The 21,602-nt window shown below is 38.5% G+C and overlaps 1 protein-coding gene across 4 annotated transcripts in view; it reads right to left on the reverse strand.

The window, feature by feature from the left end:
- LOC124411800 (SET and MYND domain-containing protein 4-like) overlaps positions 1 to 13,453 on the reverse strand; it is a 63,143-nt gene extending 49,690 nt beyond the window's left edge. For 2 of the 4 annotated variants that reach the window (XM_046891275.1, XM_046891251.1), the window contains exons 1-2: positions 10,248 to 10,530; positions 3,840 to 4,545 (exon numbers count right to left, since the gene is read on the reverse strand). In XM_046891275.1, coding sequence (XP_046747231.1) covers positions 3,840 to 4,545; positions 10,248 to 10,434 — 893 coding nt within the window. In that variant the 5' untranslated portion in view covers positions 10,435 to 10,530. Of the gene's footprint in view, positions 1 to 3,839; positions 4,546 to 10,247; positions 10,531 to 12,471; positions 12,507 to 13,435 lie in introns of those variants that run through there. The other 2 variants (XM_046891267.1, XM_046891259.1) reach the window with 2 other exon arrangements.
- Between the last annotated feature and the right edge of the window lie 8,149 nt (positions 13,454 to 21,602).

Genomic DNA, 21,602 nt, shown 5'->3' on the forward strand with positions numbered 1-21,602 from the left:
TTTGAAAAAATTTAAAAAAAATATGAGGGTGTCTTTTAGGCTCAATGCGATCATATAAAAAAAAAATAAAAAAAATCCGAGAGGGTGAGGGTCACGGGTTTACACACTTGGGATGGAATACCTCATATATATCTGTAGTCAACGTTATGTATTAAACATATGTACACAAATTACATAAGGTATGCATAGGAATAATTATATGTATATCTTGATCCTTTGATCAACTTCTTCGACTATTTCTTCCATCGTTTGCATCAAGAAAAAGTCTCTAACCCTGTTAACAGTAAACCAGGTGTATGTTTATTGTGCAACTATTTGGATAACATTATTTCTGTCAATCTGATGGAGTTAGATTAACATTAGTGAACTTGGCTCGAATGAATTTGCATAGTTGAAAAGTGTGTAGCGTCCATACGGGGTTATATAAAAATTTCAATCTGTACCCATTCGTCATCCATTGGTTTAATAATATTCGACTCTGCATTATCCGGGTGCACGCGGTAAGCGATGGTAACATCAACTCCGATCGCCTCTACGTACCGACTGCTTACCGACTTGCGTTGTGCGTGCAGGGTAGAACGCAGCGGGCGCCGGTTAACGATGAATTTATCTCGTACATTTTCGATCAGGAAAAGCCCCATAAGGCTAACAGTCTTTATACATTCAAATTAGTATAATAAATATCATTTTTATGTATTCTATAAAACACATATGAAACTTTAATCTCACCTGAGATCCATCCTGTATCCTGCATCAACACTAACCGTGATTTCCTCTTTCCGAACACGGAGCTCCTTTTTCAGAAAGTAAATAAAGAACCTTGTTACATGTCGGAAAAGACATCCACCGGCGTGGTGCTTTCACGAGAGGTTCGCTCAGGAAAATCCGCGAACGTTACAGTATAAACAAGTTGTACATACATTACGTCAAACATGACAGAAAGTTTATGAATCTAATTATTTTCATTTAGATTTCGGAATAATTATATACTGATGAGGCCTAATGACGGATTCAGCTTTTTTAACCTTGATTTGATTACGCATTTTTTACGTCAAACATGACTAAAAGTTTACGAATTTAATTATTTTCATTTAGTTTTCTTAATAATTAGACTCTGACAAGACCTAATGACGGTTTAATTTTTTCCAACCTTGATTTGATAACGCACTCCTTACGCACACAAAGATACATCTCACGGATGTACTCTTCCCTCAACAGTACGTAACTTGACCCCATGCATACCAAACGGAACGCCCGGAAAGCCTGTTTGATTGGTGCTGAAAAGTAGCTAGATTTCCGTGCGAAACAAATTCCGGATATGGAGCATTTGTTTAAGCGGAAAACGGCATAGAGAGAGAAATAGTAACACTAGGTACATCCTTTCTCTTTCTCGCAGGCTCCGATTGGCCGATTTACGCCAGCGCTGCGAGCACTCACGCCCGTTCCGCAAAACCCCGGCACCTGGTACCAAGACTTTATTGTCATGTACTCTTATATAGAGCATATAGACGTTAGAGCATTGCTGTTGTAGTACCTACTAAGTTTCATTTAGTTTCTGAATCATGCCGTTAAAATGTCGCGTATCTTCGTGGAAGGTGATTGTTAAAATTTTTTGTTTATTACTTCGAAATTTACCTTACGTTTCAATATTTTATGTGTATCAGACTTTTCGGCGAAAATGCCCGTTCCATATTTATATATTATATTACTTCGTATAAAAATATGCTGAACATTCATATTTTTGACTGTTTGTTTCAATAACCTGACCTACTATGCACTAGTGTATATTACGTGTTCATATTATCCGGATTATATCAATGCAATGCTCGGGGCACTCAACTATGATAGGTATGCTTCGGCCGTAGAAAGAAAACCTGTATGTTCTAGGATCACGAGACAGCGGCCTCACACTTGCAATCGTATAAACGTTGTACTCGCCTTTGCGGCTCACGCTGCAAACTTCACGCTCCTCGGAAATCGCCCACTTTTCGTACTTGTAACACAATATACTATTACTTATCCGCCATAAGTTTAATTGGAAGTGTGCTAAATATCAATAAAATGTGTACAAGTTCACCAGGTTATTTCGTGCAAAGATTCCATAGAATTCATTTTACGGCAAACTAAATACTCTTTGAAAGTTATTATTTTTAATTTTCGTGATATTTTTTTGATGTACTCTACACATGTGAAAAGAGATTCTTGTTCGACAAACAAGATGTAGTATCCAATAAGGTGTTTTCGAGGGTGTTTTGGAACAAACGCCAGAGTTCGTTGGGCTGCCTACGACTAACAGGCCAATCTCGTCAAGACGACCTATCGAGTTATCGGTAGCTCCCGTACTCTATTCTGATATCCTGGAGGAGGATGCCGCGCGACCCATGGCTCTTTTCAATGTGATGTAACTCCGTTATTATTTTGAATTTCAGTCTGAAATTTTCACTTTCAAAATATTAGAGGAAAGAAAAATGCAAAATTTCAAATTTTCATATCGGAATACCTCCTTAACCCTTAGAGGACCGGGGTCTGAGGAATTTCGAAAAAATTTTATTTCTATAGAAAAGTGGTCTGAAGTCTAGAACATTGGACCAAATTAAAGTCAAATGTTGGTAGCTCGATGACCTCACGCCAAATGGCATGTCGGTCCTCTAAGGGTTAACGGCCTTTGTGCCTGTGAGTTGTAAGAAACCTAATATGCTGCAGCGTTTACTCGGAAGCACCCTGCATTTTCGATTTAAGATTGTAATTTTGAATTTTGCATTCAAATGTAGCGTGAGCAACCGGTGTATCAAGGAGGTAGCTGTCATGGGGGTAGCTATTCCCACAATTAGTAAAATAGGTAACTGTATAGAAAATTTACAGTAGCTTCCGAATTCAACTTGGCTTCTAATCGTGACAGTTTCTTACAAGGCCTTGATAGGAAAGGGCCTGGTTTAATGAATCAGAAGTAATCTAAAATAATTGTATATTGTGTAACAAGGGGCGAAAGTTGGCCATTGCAACGAGTGCAAAGTTTGCGCCCGAGTGAAGCGAGGACGGCAATCACACGAGTTGCGATCATCAACTTTTGTTCCTTGTCATACATGATAGTTTTTATAACAAGTACATGAAAAGTAGTTGGGCTTCGCGTGTCTATTTTTACGGGACGCGAGTGATCAATTTCTTCTCCCTAGGGACGAAAGTAATCTCCCAAGAGGTGAAAGTAAAGCAATTGTAAACTGCGCATGCGCGAACCTAACCTTACAACACTAAGATGAAATTGGCGATTTTCGTCCAGCTAAACTGCGATGCAAAGCCCCGTTTTTCATGCATGTGTGATAAAAAAAATGTGAAGACCTTTTTTTTCAATTCACTCCGAGCACCATTGCTGTATATGATGTAATGCTGAGGAAATAAGGGACGGAGAGGTTTTGTGAATATTACGAAATTGTGGCACAAAATATTTCCGAAAATTGAATGTGTTGAAACTTCTTGTTATGTCTTCATTATTCTCACTGTATGGTTTCGAAATACCCATACAATAATTCACTTCTTGCACATGGATACCTGAAACAATCTAAAAGATTGAGACTGTGTCTGAAATTTCTACAATCAGGATTTGGTTTAGAGCTCGGATACTCTTATCATCGAATTACATAAATAACAGACAGATACGGAAAAAATTGCTGTTGGATTAACTTCTCTGGAAAAATAAGGAACTGGTACAATTTGCTGTTACAGTTCCTGGATCGACAGTTTTATTTGCATGGGGAAAATTTCGAGTCTTCTTTGTATGCAATTTTGAAGAATTATGCTGTCAAACAAAACCTTAAAACACTCATACACATTTATTTCCTCACCTTTCTGCGTATATAACCGAAGCAAATGGTTCTTCTGCTGCAATAACATCCCCTGGCTTGAAAGCTTTAGTGGCAATCAAGTGTCTTCCGAATTTTTCAGAATATGTAATTTGTACTCCGTCACTAGCTGATGGAGCCTCTTTACTTGGACCATATGCAAGTTGCGGTGGGCCTTCATTCGCAAGATATTCGGGTATTTCCATGTCTCTTGACGTTTTGCAATCCAGACTGTTTTTGGCGAAATTTTTTACGTCACCTGTGTGATTACTTTCAGTGGAGGATCGTTCTGTAGCGGCTGCCCCAATTCCCATGTCTCGGATTAATGTAAATTTTTCGCATACATCATTCTCCACACTGCTGTCAGATGCACACTTCTCTTTAGGTTCGGTTTTCGGGATTTGATTATTTTCGAGACTGTTCATACCAAACGTCAATTTTCCATTTGGATTGCTCGTTCGTCTTTTTAATGCTGACATGGCATTTTCGCCTCTTTCTTGTAATTTCTTTCTTTTACTTTCTGGGTATTCCAAAGACAATGCAGCGTTAATATCTATTACACACTCTTCGTAGAATTGTTTTCTGTACAAGGCTGCGGAGCGATTTGCATAGGCATAAGCCATTAGCTCGGGGCGATCTGCGTAGGCTAAGCTCTTAGTATAGCTTTCAATAGCTTCAATATCTTCACCAGATACAAATCGTTGATTACCTAAGTATTTTAGAAACAAGTTTTTCTGAATACAAATATATCATTATATTATGCGGTAAATGTGAAAATTTTTGTGACTTTTTTCACTGGAGGTGAAAAATTAACGAGGATACCGGGAATCGAATCCAGCATCTGTAGATGCTTATCGTTGGCTTTATATTTGCACCACTATCCCACCTAGTCCTGGAGACCGTGCCGTTAGTTTTTCTAATCACCTCAACTCTTGAACTTGATTCGTATACTGTGTTACATTACAATTAATTAATTCTTCTTATACTATAAGGCTATTATACTTATTTTACAACAACATTCTGATTGATAAATTATAATCATATTGTAATTTAGTTGCAAGCATAGATGTACACCAGGGGTTATTGACTGAGTAATTTCTCAGTGAGATTGTCCGAAACGACGCCAGACGACGCGAAAGATTGCCAGAGATACCAAAGGGAATGTACCGTTTGGGTCGACGGACAACCTCTCGATCGCTCGTGCTCGGCAATTTAAGGTATTGCTCGTGCCAAATTCAAGGCTGAGCATGGTAGTTTGGATGGGAAAACTTTTTTCGCCCTACGTATGTATCAAATAGGATTTTACACCCGCAACACGAGCCGTAAAATCCTGTTTTACGCCTCCTTAGAGCAAAAAATATTGTTCGCATCACGAGCGCAACCATTTAAATCCTCGTGCGATCACGCCGAGCACTCGGGAATAAATCTTTTTGTAACACCTGCATGGAAAGTGTCATTTTCGAGGGTCGTGTAGCGTGCGTGAAGTGCCTTATTCCTGAATAATAGAGTTGGCGCATGCGCGCATTCGATATGCTCTATTTCCCGGTGCGGAAGATTCGTAGCGCATGCGCACATTCGATATGCTCTATTTCCCGGTGCAGCGTATTCTTGTCACCGACAACACGGTCGACAGCAACGCCATTTGGCTTGAGCGGCGTATGTACGGTCTCGACTATTGCCTAAGTTCAGGTTAGGACCCCGCCTCGCGCGCGGCACTCTATACAATTCGACGTTGGTTTGCCTCTCAAATAACACTTTCCTATGCATGTATTACAAAAAATAGCGTGTGCAGCACGTACGTGAAGGCGATATCTGAAGAGTGTGATTGCAGCACTCACCTCGGCGCATATGGAATTCGCGCGAATTCCGTATGCGCCGCCGGCTCGTGCAGCAAACTTCACACTCTTCGGATATCGCCTGTTTCACGCACTAGCTACACAATAAACTATTACGCTCTAGATGAGGAAACTACCATTACAGCACCTGGTCGGGAATTTCGATCTTCGAAGTGTGTGGAGCGTGCGTAAAGAGCCCCATTTCTGAACAGTGCGGTAAATGGACGTTAGCACATGCGTACAATTGAAAGACTACATTTCATACCCTAGGGCTCTTTTGGCAGATGCGCATTTTTGAATAGCTCTAGTTTACGCATGGTACCATTGAATGTAAGTTACCTAATACTAACTTTTACGCACTGTCAGTAGCGCCTTTGACGCTTCACAAATCCAATTTTTTTACACAGGCGTCAAAATAAAGCATGTTTCACATATACGGATCGAAAATACGTGACTCCTGCGATTGCAGTACTCGTATTCGTGTGAATGCAGTACTCGCATTTGCGACTCATACGGAAACAAAATTTTCCTGACCAGTATATTTTAGTGCCAATATAGTCAGAGCAAGATCTTAGCTGAAAAAGCAAAAAATTTCACTACAACAGCAAGGTATTGTTGATTTGCAGCTATAGCACAAATATTGACATATTTATTATACATAGTGAGTGAGACGAGCTAGCTTACTCGTACATCACTGAAGGTATAGACCTGCGTCTATATGTTTATTATATCTTTTCATTGGTTATATTTCGGTGAATATAACCAATTTCAACAGTAGGTAGATAACCAATAAAAATGTATAATAAACAGACGCAGGTCTATACCTTCATTGATGTACGAGTAAGCTAGCTCGGCTCACTCACTATATATAATAAATATGTCAATATTTGTGCCATAGCCGTGAATCACCAACACTACGTAAATATAAAGCACACGAAAAACAAAAAGCTAGAATGATGAGTAAGGATTGAAGGCAGTGTTCTAAGGGGCGACTAGTTGTCTAGTGGCCTAAGCCCCCGGATAAGTAGCCAGGTAAACCTGGGTTCGATTTCCGGGACGCCTGATATTTTTTCTCATAAATTCATTCTAGTTTTTTATCTATATAACAGCAAAGGTTTTGCAAGCATAGCCAAGTGGTGTTTCAATGTAGCAAACCCTTTAACTAAATTTATAAAATTCTAGTTGTCGTAAACACATTTTCTTGCCGTGACATGTTAACACTGAAATTTTCCGGCCGAGCGAATTTTTTTTTCGTGCTCGCTGTAAGCTTCACACTCGTTGGAAGTCACGCACTTTCCGCATTTATAATACAACAGTAGTTTTGATTGATCGAGTGAATTGTCCGTAGCAATTTTGGAACGTTCATCCATGTCCCCGAACAAACAAAAAACGAGCCACCATAAGATTGCAAAGTAGACAAACTTGATCCAGGACTTAGGCGTTATATAATCCGTGCAATCAAAATATAGACAAGGGAAGAAAGTATCGATACTAATTACATTCGTAATCTGTAATTAAATTGTCATTAATTAAAAGAAACGCCCAAAATGGTAGCAGTTCAGACTTTTTTGTAATACTGTGCGTAGAATTAAAATTTACGCATCGATATCGGGATGCTACTTGTTGCAACAGCGTGCGTAAAATTTTATTATAGGACACATAATCGAAGACATAGTTTCGTCCACTTCCATTTTCACGCAGACACAAGTGTACCTATTACTCTTCTCCGTGCCACACCATATAAGCCACACCATATAAAGTGCCGCTTTAAGGATCAACAATACAACGCATGTTCAGTCCTTTCGTGTAATTGTACGTTATACATATATATTTTGACCACATCAAATCAAAGAATGCGATGATACTTAAATTATTGTGAGAATTAATTTTTGTTTATTATACCTAACCGTGATAATATTTCTAATAATGATTATCACACTCAACTGTGTATTCGGTAGCATAAATATTTTTTCGCATCCATGGTTAATATTAACTTTTTTTTATCCATGTATATGTCCAAGGCCGGTTACTTGACCTCACTGAGGGTGTGGAATTAGCAAGAATGGGGGGGGGGGGGTCTCGTTTTTTTCTCGATTTTTCCGATTTTTCTTTAGTCACTCCAATATTCGAAAAGTTGTACGACTGTGCAATTTTTATTACAATAAATTCATTTAAAATCTATTCTAGGGAATTCTAGTTGCGTGCAAACTACCGTAGTACGAAACTTTTACTTAAATAAAAGTCACGTTAAGGGTGTAGAATTTTCACATGATCCGCAATCCGAGTGTGGAGTTCTTCCACACAATCCCCATGAAAGTTGCCGGTCATGCATATGTTGATATTTATTTCATATGTGGGGTACTCCGACCAGGGCGTAGCAAACGCGTGAAATGTTAACGCTAGCGCTACTTGCGTTAACCAGTTACAGAATCGCTCTACAGGGCTTGTACTTCCTAGCATTGTTTCCTGATGTAACGCCGTACAATTTACTATGGGTAAAATGAACGAATTTTACGCACCCTATTGCAAAAAATAGCGTATGTAATGCGTGCGTAAAACCCTCATCGACAACTATGTTGCGTAATATGCTATTTGAAATAGAAAGTGATACGATAGATATGTGCAAATTGTAGTTATCGTCGTTGTAAAAATGGGATTTATATTACTATTGAGTTAAATAAATGATAGATGAGATTTTATGTTCATGAAAAACTATTTCAATATTCACCTATCTTTATTTCATAATTGTTCATGAGGAACATTCATTAAATTCATTCTGTTTTGGGCGACAATGAAACGATTTGATAATTTATTTTTGATATAGTAGCCGCAAAGTACGCAATTATGATGGCGTTTTCCCAGCAGAACAGACAAGTGTCCAAGTGAACACAAGTTCCATGTGATGGCTGAATAACACGAGCATACCGACGTACTTTGAGACTGCTATATCGAAAAATAATGTTCGCACCACGGCTGTACAACATTCCAGCTTTGTAACGTAAGCTACTATTTTCAGATTTTCAAAAACTTGACACGATTGTCAATGTGGCACCTAAACCATCGTTCTACCACTTAAAAACCGTACTAAAATATTGTCTGGTAAATATCTTTTTAGTCCTAGAACATATGATTCTTAATTTCTACCTTCTAGCTTATCAGTACGGTCGTTAACGATCACACAGGTTTCTCGATCGTAAAATCTTTCTAAAAAGAATAATCAGTCTCGTGACTACATGAACCTTTTTATTTTATAATAAGGAAACGAATGGTGAAGAGCAAATTTAATTTCTTTGAAGATTAATTGGCGAAAATTCAATTATCTATCAAAAAGTGCTAACAAAAAAGGGCAAAATCATCATCCTTGGAACAAAATCTTATAACTTTTATTTGTAATAAACCGATTTTCAAATTTCAAACGCGATTTTGAAGAGGATACATTAGACTAGTAGAAAAAAATGACTATCTCTACGTCCCGTTGAAAAAATATATTTATTTCAGTAGATGAAAATGGGAAAAATACGGAATACGGAAATTCTTAAAAAATTAATAAAAACGTTAATTAAAAGTGTTTGTAAGAGGTTTTCGTATATTTTTAAGATCTTTGATTCAAAAAATAGTAGGTCATTAGTAATAATAAATTGAGGAAGGAATCGTATAATTCATTTGACTGCAACAGCACAATAGCAACACTGCACCTTTCGGTGCTCTTTGCAGACGGCCATGTTGTATATTTGAGCCATTATCTGCGTAAAAATTTAGCATACATTTTATACAAAACTACCGGGTTCACGTGAAAAAAATAAATTAGCGTACATTTTGTACAAAGCTTCCGAGTTCACGGCGAAAGTTGCTTAGGTGTGTGAAGTATATGGCTCGAGATAATATATGTGACTATTGAAGCTTGAATTGCGTAATAACGAGTTGAATATTTCGATTTGAGTGAAAAAGTGAGATTCACTTATTCCCGTGAAACACCAACGGGAGCTACAGAGTGGGGTTGTCGCGACCCCAGCTGTTTCTTTCAATTGTTTTGCCCAATGATCTGCGAGCAGCTGATGCTACCGCCGGCCTAACCTCACGGTGAGATAGTGAAACTGAATATGGTCACGGTCCCCAGCCGATAATGTCAATTTTTGGCTTGACGCCATATAGTATTTCTACCCTTACTGATCAAGTAAAACTAACCCTTTTTTTTATATTAAAGAAAGAAACGAACGGATAGGGTTAAAATTTAAGAACGTGGGAATAGTAACACGTGTCAAAAAACGACGCATTTTTTTGACGATTCGGCATATAGTCAACTTTCCTGAATTTCACTACAAAAAGGCGATGTATCACTCGCGACATTTATCGTCGAAATTTGAACCCTTTCTGTTCGTTTGTTTGTTTAATATACGAAGAAGAAGAGTGATTTTGCTCGGTTAGTAAGGGTAGGAGTACTATATGACCTGAAGAGCGCAGTTTAAAAGACGGCTGGGGTCGTGAACGACCTCGTAGATGAATTCTAGGGTTAAAGTTCGTATAAATGGTAACCTAACGAATTTAGTTACTTGTAATTAAAGAAACCTGTGCTTACCTTCTTCGCGATACTTCAGAGAATCTTTCGAATTTTTCATTTTAGGCTTGAAACGCGGAAGGCTTGATTTCACCATATTTTGGAGAATGTGATCAATAAGAGCTTCACTTTCTTGCTGCAAGCCATATCCAACGTGCGATTTGTTATTTTGTTTCAGAGCCAGCACCAATTGTTTAGCCTGATCCATGTTATTTTGAACTGCTTTATTATTTTTATTCAATCTGCGGATTCTATACTGCAGAGGTTGTCAGCTATTAATCAAAGCTATTCTGGAATCAATTATCTAATGAATGTGAAAAATATTATCACAAAACTGTGATTAACATTAACATATTCTAGAATTATTGATTTCTGTAAAGTAAGCTATAAATAGAATGTTTATTAACTTGTGTAAAAATGTGAAAGATAAATAAAAATTCTAAAATTACCTTTTGAATACAGGAAGATGTACAGAACAATAGGCAAATCCAACTTGTTACACTGACAAAAGGCCGTACGGTTACAAATATGCATTAAAAATGATATCAGTATCTTATGAACAATTTTCACATTGCCATTGAATTAAAACACGTTATTAATGTTGTCGTTTTGAGAATCATGTAGAAATTATTTGGAAAATTTTGTCGGATGAAAAGGCAGAATGGCAAAATAGATTCAGAGTTCTCGGATTTTGTGTCGTAGATTATGTGGATGATCAACTTTTTGTTTTATGTATATTCTGTACTAGGACACTTGCTTGTGTGTGGTTTGAACCTTGCCAATCCTTAACGGAGTCTCTACTAAGAACACTAAGATGCGACTAAAATTACCACCCGGAGGAAGCGGAGGCTACTGACTGTCTGAATTGATTAACGACATTCGTGGAGTTCATGAAATAATTACATCTAAAAATACTTGTGCCAGGGGATAAAGTGGTAGACAAGATGTGTGGTAATGTGATCTGCATTGCACAACTCAAATAACCAAGCTTAAATTTGGTTATAAGGAATTTGTAACTACTAAGTAACGGGTTACACTGATAGTTTTAAAAATATTTTAAGTGTACATAATCTCATGGAACATATGTATGTCCTATTACGGTCTTAAAAAAAAAATAATTTGCAACTTTCCAGCGCGACACTACTTAAAAATTTTGTTTAGGCTAAAAGAGGGATTCTAGGAGAAGATCAGCGTTTTACATTAAGTGGAAAATTGTCCGCATTTAATTTATCACTTTTACTTAAAATTTTTGAATTTATGAACAATAGCAATGAAAAAAAAGCTTATCTTGCTTACACCAATCGAAATATCAATTTACCTCCTGCATAAGTTCCACATTAGTAGTATTAAGTCTCCAGTTGATGTGTGAGAAGTGCATCTAACAAGTGTTCAATCATTAATTCAATTAACTCATGAAATAGTTGAAATTGAATATAAACTTTCAATTTAAATAAATGACATTCCCGTTCACTATATCGTTATGTTACGGATCGTAATTTTTGGGTTCAATATAAATTTCAGGCAAGAAAAAATAATTGAAGTGCTACATATTTCAGCAAGAATTTCCTCACTTTACTTCCCAGTTTTTATTTTTCATTACTTTTTTCTTTTAACTTGATAATGACCAGTGATACAACAACAAATAATTACAGTTTGGTCAGGTTTTTAATTTCCTACAAAAATGACTGTTAATCTTCATCACGTAACGTGTATAGCTTGAAAGACGATAAAGCTTCAGAATATCGATTTTGTCAGTCGTTTCGCAATAAGCCTGACAACTTGTGAATTGCGAGAAAGTATCGAAATACTATTTTGTACTTTTAATGTTCTCTAAAAGACAAAACTACAATTTTTTCATAAAACTTCTTGCTTACTATCTCAGATATTTTAATTTAACTTTTAATTCAAGAAATTACAAGTCAAGATTCGATTGTACATTTTTTTTATTAATCTGCACTAACTCTGTGTACTATTTTATCAGAATAAATTTTTTCACTGTTATTCTACATAGATTCAAAAAGCGTTTTAAAAAAGTGAAGAATCAAGTGCGACCGATCTTTTACATATCGTAGTGCTGATCTTTGCCTAGAATCTTTCTTTTAACCTGTAAAAACTTTTGGGGGGCTGTCATGCTGAAAAATAGCAAATAAAAAATTTTTTCCTCCGAAATACCCTAATGTCTTACCTTTTTGTGTACTGATGTTGATTTAGAAAATGATATAATTATTTAGAAATATGTTGTTACAAGCTCATACTTGACGAACTGAGATCTTGTGCATATATTGTGTATATTATATTCACTACAATACATGAAATAAAACGGTTTCCTTTCACTTAGGGCTTAACACATGAAAACATATAAATCGGTGTATAAATATTTGATTTGACATACAATCTATTAGCGTTGTATGGTACAGCGCGAATTTCTAACATACACTAAGCAGCAGCTACTAAACCAAGCGTCCTTGAACATAATGTGATTTTGAAAGGTGTTCGTGATTGGCCAATGAGTCATCTAGAATAAAAATAAAATTTCAACCTATTTTTGTAACCCAACACTACGAGTTTCGAGAAAGTGAGCTACAATAAGGTAATATTTATACGTCTTGTTTTCTAAAAAGTGCTTTACGGTAATAATTGTAAAAGAATCCACATGTTTAAAAATGAAGATTCACACGACTTGTTAGCCCTTTGGTAATAGCCATACCTAGAATTTGCAAAGTTGAAATTTTGAATATCATTTTAATAGCATACTATTGATATCTGGTGGTGTTTATGCATAAATCAATTTCAGTAATTCCGACCCCACTATCTTAGATTATACATAAATTAGCGTATTTCAGAAGAAGCCTAGATCAGAAGAAATGTGTAAAATTTGCTACATGTGCAAATTGATTGATCACGAGTTAATATCTTTCCATGAACTATGATGTCTATTTATATCATTTCCAATTGTTTCTTAAAAGGACTTGAACTCAGTTGATATGTGAAGATTTTGTAAACAAACTCACACGAAAGCAAAGAAAATCAGCTATTTCGCTTAAATTAATGCAATTTAAACTTGTTTTATTCAGGAGGGTGAAAATGCGCTTGTGGTAAAATACTCACTATCCGCGTTATATCGTTAAGTTGTACCACAATTATTTATAAATAAGCATATAACTTTTTCGCGCTCTTTTGTTTTCTATTATAACCATTATTTAACTCACTTGTAACACGAGAACACGGTTATTCTATATCGGAGATTTTTGTACCCGAGGTTTACGTTCTCTGCGGTGGTTTATCTAAAAACGAACTAGCAACACGGTCGAATTCGAAGAAGACCTACTACCACAACACTTCACAACGTGATTTATGTATGACCAGTTTATGTCCATGTGAGTAATTTGTATCTATGTGATTAGACTGTAAATGGCCATGAATAATTATAAGGTTTATGCACATTTGTATAGATCGAAATAGACTAACGCTGTGCGATTAATTATAGACTTCAATTAATTGCACAGTTCTAATATATTCATACACATCCGTATATGTCATCAGACCATACATTACAAATCGTTTTCGTATATAAACATATAAATGAAAATATTCATATCATATATAACACATAACATCATATATGAATGCTATGCATTCGTTCACACTTCCAACGAATTCCGAATATTGATATAAATGGTACATAGAAAAATGGCTGTGTAGTATCCATATAAAATTTCGATCATCGAACATGAAAATTGGTAATATATCTGTTACAAAGTGAGGATGACAAAATAATCTGGTCGAATGTAACTATACCATTTTATCGTCTTGAGAGCTTATCAATTATCATGAAACTCGATACAACACCATGCGCTGGTGAGAAATTTTCGAATGTTTTGGCATACGTTCAGATGCGGCATAGCAGAGTCAGTTATCACGTTGTATGCGATGTATCTATTTCTGTGTGTCACTAATAATAGAAATCACCAAACCAACGAATCCGAAAATAGAGAGCAGCATCACGAGACAGAATTACAAAGCAAAAATGCTCACTTTCAAACGCGTTCAAGATTTTTCCAAGCATACAGCTTTTCATTCACGGAACAACATTCCCAAGAATTTCTCACAATCTCACAAACGTGAAAAAATCAATTTCCGAAAGAAAAATGCTTCATTTGGTGATAGGTGTAAAAGTTGGGCAAGTTCACAATAATCCCAGACTGTGCGAAATGTGTGAGAAATACTTCAGAAGTGTTATAATATTTCAAATTCATTACATAATTTCAGGAATATTTGTGAAACTAGTCTCAAATATGTCAATTGCAAGATAACATTTCCAATACTTCAGAAACGTTTCAGAAATATTTCAAATGCAATATAACATATCCGGAACTTTCGAAAGGTTTCAGAAATATTTCAAGCACAATATACGTTGACTGAAGATGTGTCAAAGAAAGTGAAAATCTACAGCGCTTTATTTCGCTGCGTTATTTTTCGTAACAGTTTGCCGGGTCTCGCCGGGCTTGGGGGTATTAACAGTTTCACATATTATCAACCAAGCAGCTGACCACGCCGGTAAAAGAAGTTCTACATAACCAACAACTATCGCGTGCAAGAAGTTGAAAACATATCGTCGTCACCGTGAAATTAATAAGTTGAGAAAATCCCATACAAGAAATACGTACGCCGAAATTATACAACGGAAAAATGAACTCCTCTCCTAAAATCTCCCTTACCACCTCCTGCCAACTCCCGTTCCTCCTATCCTCGCCTACGCATCTTTCCCATACATGCTCCCACGTCTCCTCTTCCCATCCGCATAGCCTACACCTTTTCTTTTGCTCCTCTTCCCAGTGCTTTGCCTCCCTCATTTCATTTCCTAGTCTAAACCTTGCTACTCTAACCCACCTGCTTTCCCCCCATTCCTTTCCCAAATATCCCGGTAACCCTTCTCCCGTCACCAACCTATACCATCTATTATACCTTGAATATCTTATTTACGCCCATCTCTCCCCCTTCTGCCTTTCGCTCTCTCTCTCCTCTATCTCCCCAAATTCTAGCCCCCGCTCTTCCTCTTTATTATTGCCTCTCTACTTTCTATTCCTTTTTCCGTAAAAAAACTTTCCCTTTCCCATCTCGATCTCTGCCCTCCCTCCCTTATTGTTCCCTTTAACTCTTGCCAGCATCGCCTAGCTAACTCGCTTCCCTCCCCTCTGTCCATCTTCCTTTCAAAATTCCAAGCCCTTTTTTCTGCTCTCATCGCCAGCTTATCCCTCTGTAACCCCTCCCTAACTGAATACCCCAGTGTCTGCCAGTCTACTCCTAATGTCCATCTTAGAAACCTATCCTGCACCGCCTCGATCGTCTTCCACTCCCTCCACCCCCATATCTCCGCTGCATACTCCATCACCGTCCACACTAACCTATCGAAAAGCCAAATCCTTTTTTCCCAGTCCTTCCAAAACCTTCTTTTCCCTATTCCCCATACCTGCCTCATTACTACTCTTGCTTTCCTCACCCTCTTCCTTACGTGCGCTTTCTGCCCCCCATTACTGTTTATCGTATACCCCAGGTAGCAAAACTCTTTGACCTCCTCTATCTTTCTGCCTTTCCACCTCCAGTCTACCTTTTTCTTTCTGCCTCCCCCCTTTCTAAACCTCATGACCTTCGACTTTTCTAGGTTTACTACCAGCTTTTTTCCATCCGCATACTTTCCTAGCTTTCTGTCATAACCACACACCCCCCAACCTTTATCCATTTTGCCAGCTCCTCTTCCATATCCGCCAGCAGTAGGTTGAACAGATGCGGACTTACTGGACATCCCTGCCTCACCCCCCTCGCCGTCCAAAAAACTTCCCCTACCTGCCTTTCACTCCTTACCCTATTCTTCGTCTCCCTGTAAATAAATCTCTTCTATTCTCGCCCTTAGTCCCACTCTTACCCCTCTCCTTTCCATAGCCTCCCAGAGCACCTTCTTGTCTACCGAGTCAAATGCTGCTTTGAAATCCACGAAGAAGGCTATCATTCTTCCTTTATTCCTCCCCCCCCCCCCCCCCGCCCCACCTGCCTATTAACTAGGTAATTTAGGACGTATACATCTATCGTCCCCATTCCCTTTAGAAACCCTGTCTGATTGTGCGGTACCATCCTCTTGCTCTCTCCTTCCCTTTCCAGCCTGTCCGCCAGAACTATTGCGTACACTTTATATAGCGTCTACATTAGTACGTGTCACCTCTTTGTATTCCTCTACTCTTTTGCCCTCCTCTTTCTTTACTATTGGTGCTATCCATCCCTCTTTCCACTCCTCTTGCCACCCCTCTCCTCTCCATACTCTATTGCAAATTTTCCAAACCCACTCTTCAATCTCTTCCCCCTGTAACGGCAAACCTCACTCACTATTCCATCCCCTCCCGGTGCCTTCCCCCCCCTCATATTTCCTATCGCTTTCCTATTCTCTGCCCTCTCTATCTCGTGCTTGTTTTCCATTGGCGTAGCTATTGGTTTAGAGTTATTCATACCAAAGTTTTGGAGTACCTTTTTCAAATATGCTTCTTGACATAACTTAGTGACGCTCTTTTCAAGGTCTTGTTTTACCTGAATGCCTAAGTAGTTTGACACTAAACCTAGGTCTTTCATACTGAAAATATGTGCTAAATAGTTCTTCAGATCACAGATTTCTTCTTTCTTTGTACCAAATATCAACATATCATCTACGAACAATGATAGGTAAGTTTTGCTATTTGTTAGACATTTTGATTATAAACAAAAATCGTTTTAAGATCGAACAAAGCCTTTCTTAATCATAACGTCATGGAATTTCATATTCCAATATTTTGGTGATTTTTTTAGCCCATAAAGTGATTTGTTTAGTCTGCACACAGTGCTTTGTTCGTTCTCTACATCTTTAGGTGATTTCATATAGACTTCTTCATCTATGGTTCCATACAGGAAGGCACTTTTCACGTCCATTTGGTATACTGGTAAATTTAAACGGTTCGCTATTGCTAACAAGATTCTGAACGTAGTAATTTTTGCAACTGGTGCATATATGTCATACTCTTCAAAATTTACGTCTTGTTGAAAGCCTTTTGGAACTAACCTAGCTTTAAATTGGGATGGGTTCCCGTTGCTATCTTGTTTAATCTTGAACACCCCCTTACCATCTATCACAGTTTTATTTTTAGGCTTTGGCACTACCGTCCAGGTATTGTTTTGTTTTAAGACACTTATTTCACTATTTATCGTGTCTTTCCACTCCTCCGAGTGGGCGCCTTTTATCGCTTCCTCGTAGGTAGTTGGTTCATTTAACACTCCAATAAAACTTGTTTCATAGTCACCGAATCTTTTAGGTCTGGTCATTTTGCGTTTTCCCGGTTCGCGGGTTATCGTGGCATTTAGGTCAACTAGCGATTCACTTGATTCACTGGTATTGCTTGTTTCACTTAACTCTTCGTTGCACTCTTCGAAGATGCTGCTGCTTGACTGGCGATCTGCTTCTTCTTCTTCGTGACGATCCTCTATGTCGCCTCTTTTCTCCTGCTCCGGTACCTCGTTGCTTGTATGGTCCAGAAGTACGACCTGCTGATTGGCTCGTCCTGGGTCAGGTATGAACGCACGTCTCTCCTGATCAGAACTGTCTCTGATTCTAGAAAATACACCCTGTAAGCTTTTGTGTTTTCCCCATAGCCTACGAACAAAGCTTCTGAGCTCTTTGGATCCCATTTTAACCTGCGTTGCGCTGGGATGAGGACATCCACTTGTGATCCAAAAACTCTTAATTTGTTGATGTCGAACCCCTTTCTAAACCATAGCTCGTACGGAGTTTTCCCGGGTACCGTGCTTTTTCCAGTTCTGTTTAAAATATATACTGCCGTGGAGACGGCTTCTCCCCATAGCTTTTTATTTAACCCTTTCGCCATTAACATTGACCTTGCGGCTTCCACAATGGTTCGATTATCTCTCTCTATCTTACCGTTTTGCTCCGGAGTATGTACAACCGATGTCTGGTGTCTGATTCCTCGTTGCTCGAAAGCCTTACGGAGCTCCAGGTTGGTAAATTCCGTTCCGTTGTCTGAGCGGACAGTTTTTACCTTGTTGCCAGAGTCCTGCTCAGCTAGGCTAAGGAAGGTCTTCACTTTTCCTGTTACTTCCTGCTTGCTTTTTAAACAGTAGATATACCTATAACCAGAGTAGTCGTCTTTGATCAACAGAAAGTATTTGGAACCTCCAACCGAGTCTACTTCCATTGGTCCACATACGTCCATGTGGACTAGCTCGCAGGTGCGTGACGTGGTGGTTTGGCTTTGGTGGAACGGTGCTTTGTGCATCTTCCCTTTTGCACAACCGTTGCACCTATGTTCATCTGAAATATAAGCAATCTTGTGTTTGTCTAGAATCTGTTTTACATAATTTAAGTTCTGGTGCCCTAAACGTTCATGCCACACTGATAAGCTGTCTTTTGCATAGCTCACTGCGGCTATCTCCGGGTCGCTAAGACACATTGTATATAATTTTTGGTTACGGTACCCCACGCTAGTTCCTAAACCGTTTTTTAGGATATCGCATCGCTCACTGTTAAATACTACTTCATACCCTTTGTCTGTTACACTTCGTACAGAGAACAGGTTTACTGTCATTTTCGGCACGTGTAACACACCTTGTAGTGTAGTTTTTATTCACTCGACGCCGTCATATGCTCTGACTTCTACTGTTCCACAACCCACAGCGTCTAATTCACTCCCGTCACCTATCACTACTTTCTTGTAGTTTGCCAGTGCTGTATAGGTGGTAAACAGTGCCTTTTCGTGGCACATGTGCTCGCTCGCACCGGTATCGACTGGCCAATTTCGACTGTTTTGGGCTTCGGCTATGTAGGCATTGTACTTTACGCCACTTGACTGCCCTGACTTATCGTTTTGTTCCTTCTTTCTTTGTTTGTAAAGTCTTGTTCTGCACTTACTGATGTGGTGCCCCGGTTTTTTGCAGTAGTTGCACTGGTTCTTCATTGAGCGGCAATCCCTTTTGAAGTGACCTTCGCCGCCACATCCGTAGCACTTTAATGTCCCGCGAGAGCTGTTGCCTGTCAGTGCTACCGATGGTTCCTCCTTGTCCGACACATTCCTGTCAACAGACCGCTCTTCTTCCACAAGTAGTCTCGCTGTTAGTTCACCCATGTTCTGGTTCTCTTCTGGGACTGATTCCCATGCTGCTACGAAATGTTTGTATTTTTCTGGCAGTGATGTTAAGACTTTTGTTATTAGCATTTTTTCCGAGATTATTTCTCCTAGTTGAGCGATTTTGTCTCTAATTTCTTCCAGCTTTGCAAAAAAGACTGATATCTCACCGTCGTCACATCGTAGCGAGAAGAATTTTTGCTGTTCTAGATGCAGGCTGGTTGCTGATTTTCTCTCGTAGACCGACATCAGTTTTGCCCAGATCTCTGGGGCTGACTTGGTGGTTATGACGTGAACCATAATTTTCTCTTGTAGGTGCATCACAATGATTCCCTGGGCTTTTCCATCCTTTGAGATCCAGTTGGCGTAATCTTCTGCAACTATCACCGGCTTCGGAGCGCTTCCGTCGACCAGGTCGAATAACCCCATGGATTGTAAGATTACCTTCATTTGGAATTTCCAAACACTCCAATTTGCGCCCCCTTCGAGTTTAACTCCAGTATTAACATACATTTTGTCCATATTTTCTTTTATTACCGGATTTTGATTTCGCGCCACGAGGATTCTACCGAGCTTCTTCCCGACCGGCCTTTTCGACGCTGTCTGGCTAACCTCACTTTACTTAATCCGCGTTTATCTTTACCATCCGCGGTTCCTGGGCCCATAACCTGTTACGGTTAAGGTAAATGAGGTCAGGTATTTGTTTATAGCACTTTATTTTATTCATACGATGTTTGTGGTGTACAAGTTTCTTCTATAATTATTTTCTTGTCTTTTTCCACGATCTTGTACTACCTTACTCTACGACAGCTGAACGAAGATGTAAGTTCTGTCACAGACCGGAAACTTGGTTATTATATATTATGCGCAGCCACACGTAAGAGCTAGATACAGCGAGAAAGCCCTCACATGCAAGCATGCCAACTTTATTGCTTATTCATATTTTCACACTTATCTTCCACGATGTGCTCACAGTCCTTCGCTTCCACGTCTTTATTTGCCCAGACAACAAACTTTTTTGCGGACTGATATATATATATGCAAAAATATCTAATCCAGATGTTTGTAAATATTCCAATAACGGAGCTGTATGGTTAAATAACCGCAGAAATGTAAATGCAGTGAGCACTGACTCAAATTGTAAAAATTGCTGTAATAAGTTCTTCGACGTTTCTTTTATTTTTCCATTAAACGCATCTGCTGTGGCTAAATCATCTAATGTAAGGATCAATTCAATGTACATACAAGGCATTTTCAGAACTATCGAATGTCCCAAATATTTTTTTTAGTGCATTGTCTTTAGCGGACCATCTTGTTTCTCCAACAGTGTTTAGTTACTTTTGCCAAGCTTGTTGGTTCAAATAATTCCATACATCCATCCGTTTACATGATTCTCGTAAGAATACAGCGCAGGCATTTAAACTTTAAAATAAGGAATTAGCTTTAGTTACTGCATTTGTAGCATCGCCTACAACCAGATTTAACACATGGGCGTAACACCACATGTGCAACTAATTGGGAGTTACTTTGCTCAACCAAGCTGTAAAACCGTTGTACTCGCCGGACATATTAGCAATTTTTTTATCAAGCAGTCTTTAATTAATTCGACTATTCCTTTGCCAGTTGAAGATGTACAATTAACTACATCAATCAAATGTTCCTGCACACTGTCGCAATCGTCATCAACAAATCGTATGACAATGGAGCCCTGATCTTTCACAGTAACATCTTGCGTTGTATCAATCTGAAGCAAAAACATACCCGCTTTTTCAATTGCAGTTGTAACAACTTTCTGTATGAATTGACGTATGGCCGAAATTATGTAATTAGCAGTAGTTTTTGACAACATTGTGACCGTACTACCTCTTCCCCATTTATTCGGATTGCCTTCATGTCAGCGCCTACTATTTTCTATTACTGTAGTTAAATGCTGTTTTAGCAACGGATCAAACTTTGACAAAAGCAGTATCATCTCCAAGACGTTTCCATGGTTTTCGGACTCGTTTCGATGGCCACGATAAGCAAGACCGCTCTTTCCGATCGTTTTAATAACTTCTATTATTTTCAACAAAACATCACGATTTTCGTGCATTTTTTTCAATCGTTGATTAGTTTGCGTGGAAAAAAATAAGTTTGTTGCATCCTTTTTGTTAGCATGCATGACTTAAGCATCAACACATCTATTGTATGCGAGACTTGCTTTGTGTTCTTCCACGCGCTG

The sequence above is a fragment of the Diprion similis genome, chromosome 2, assembly GCF_021155765.1.
Source record: "Diprion similis isolate iyDipSimi1 chromosome 2, iyDipSimi1.1, whole genome shotgun sequence".
Classification (NCBI taxonomy): domain Eukaryota; kingdom Metazoa; phylum Arthropoda; class Insecta; order Hymenoptera; family Diprionidae; genus Diprion; species Diprion similis.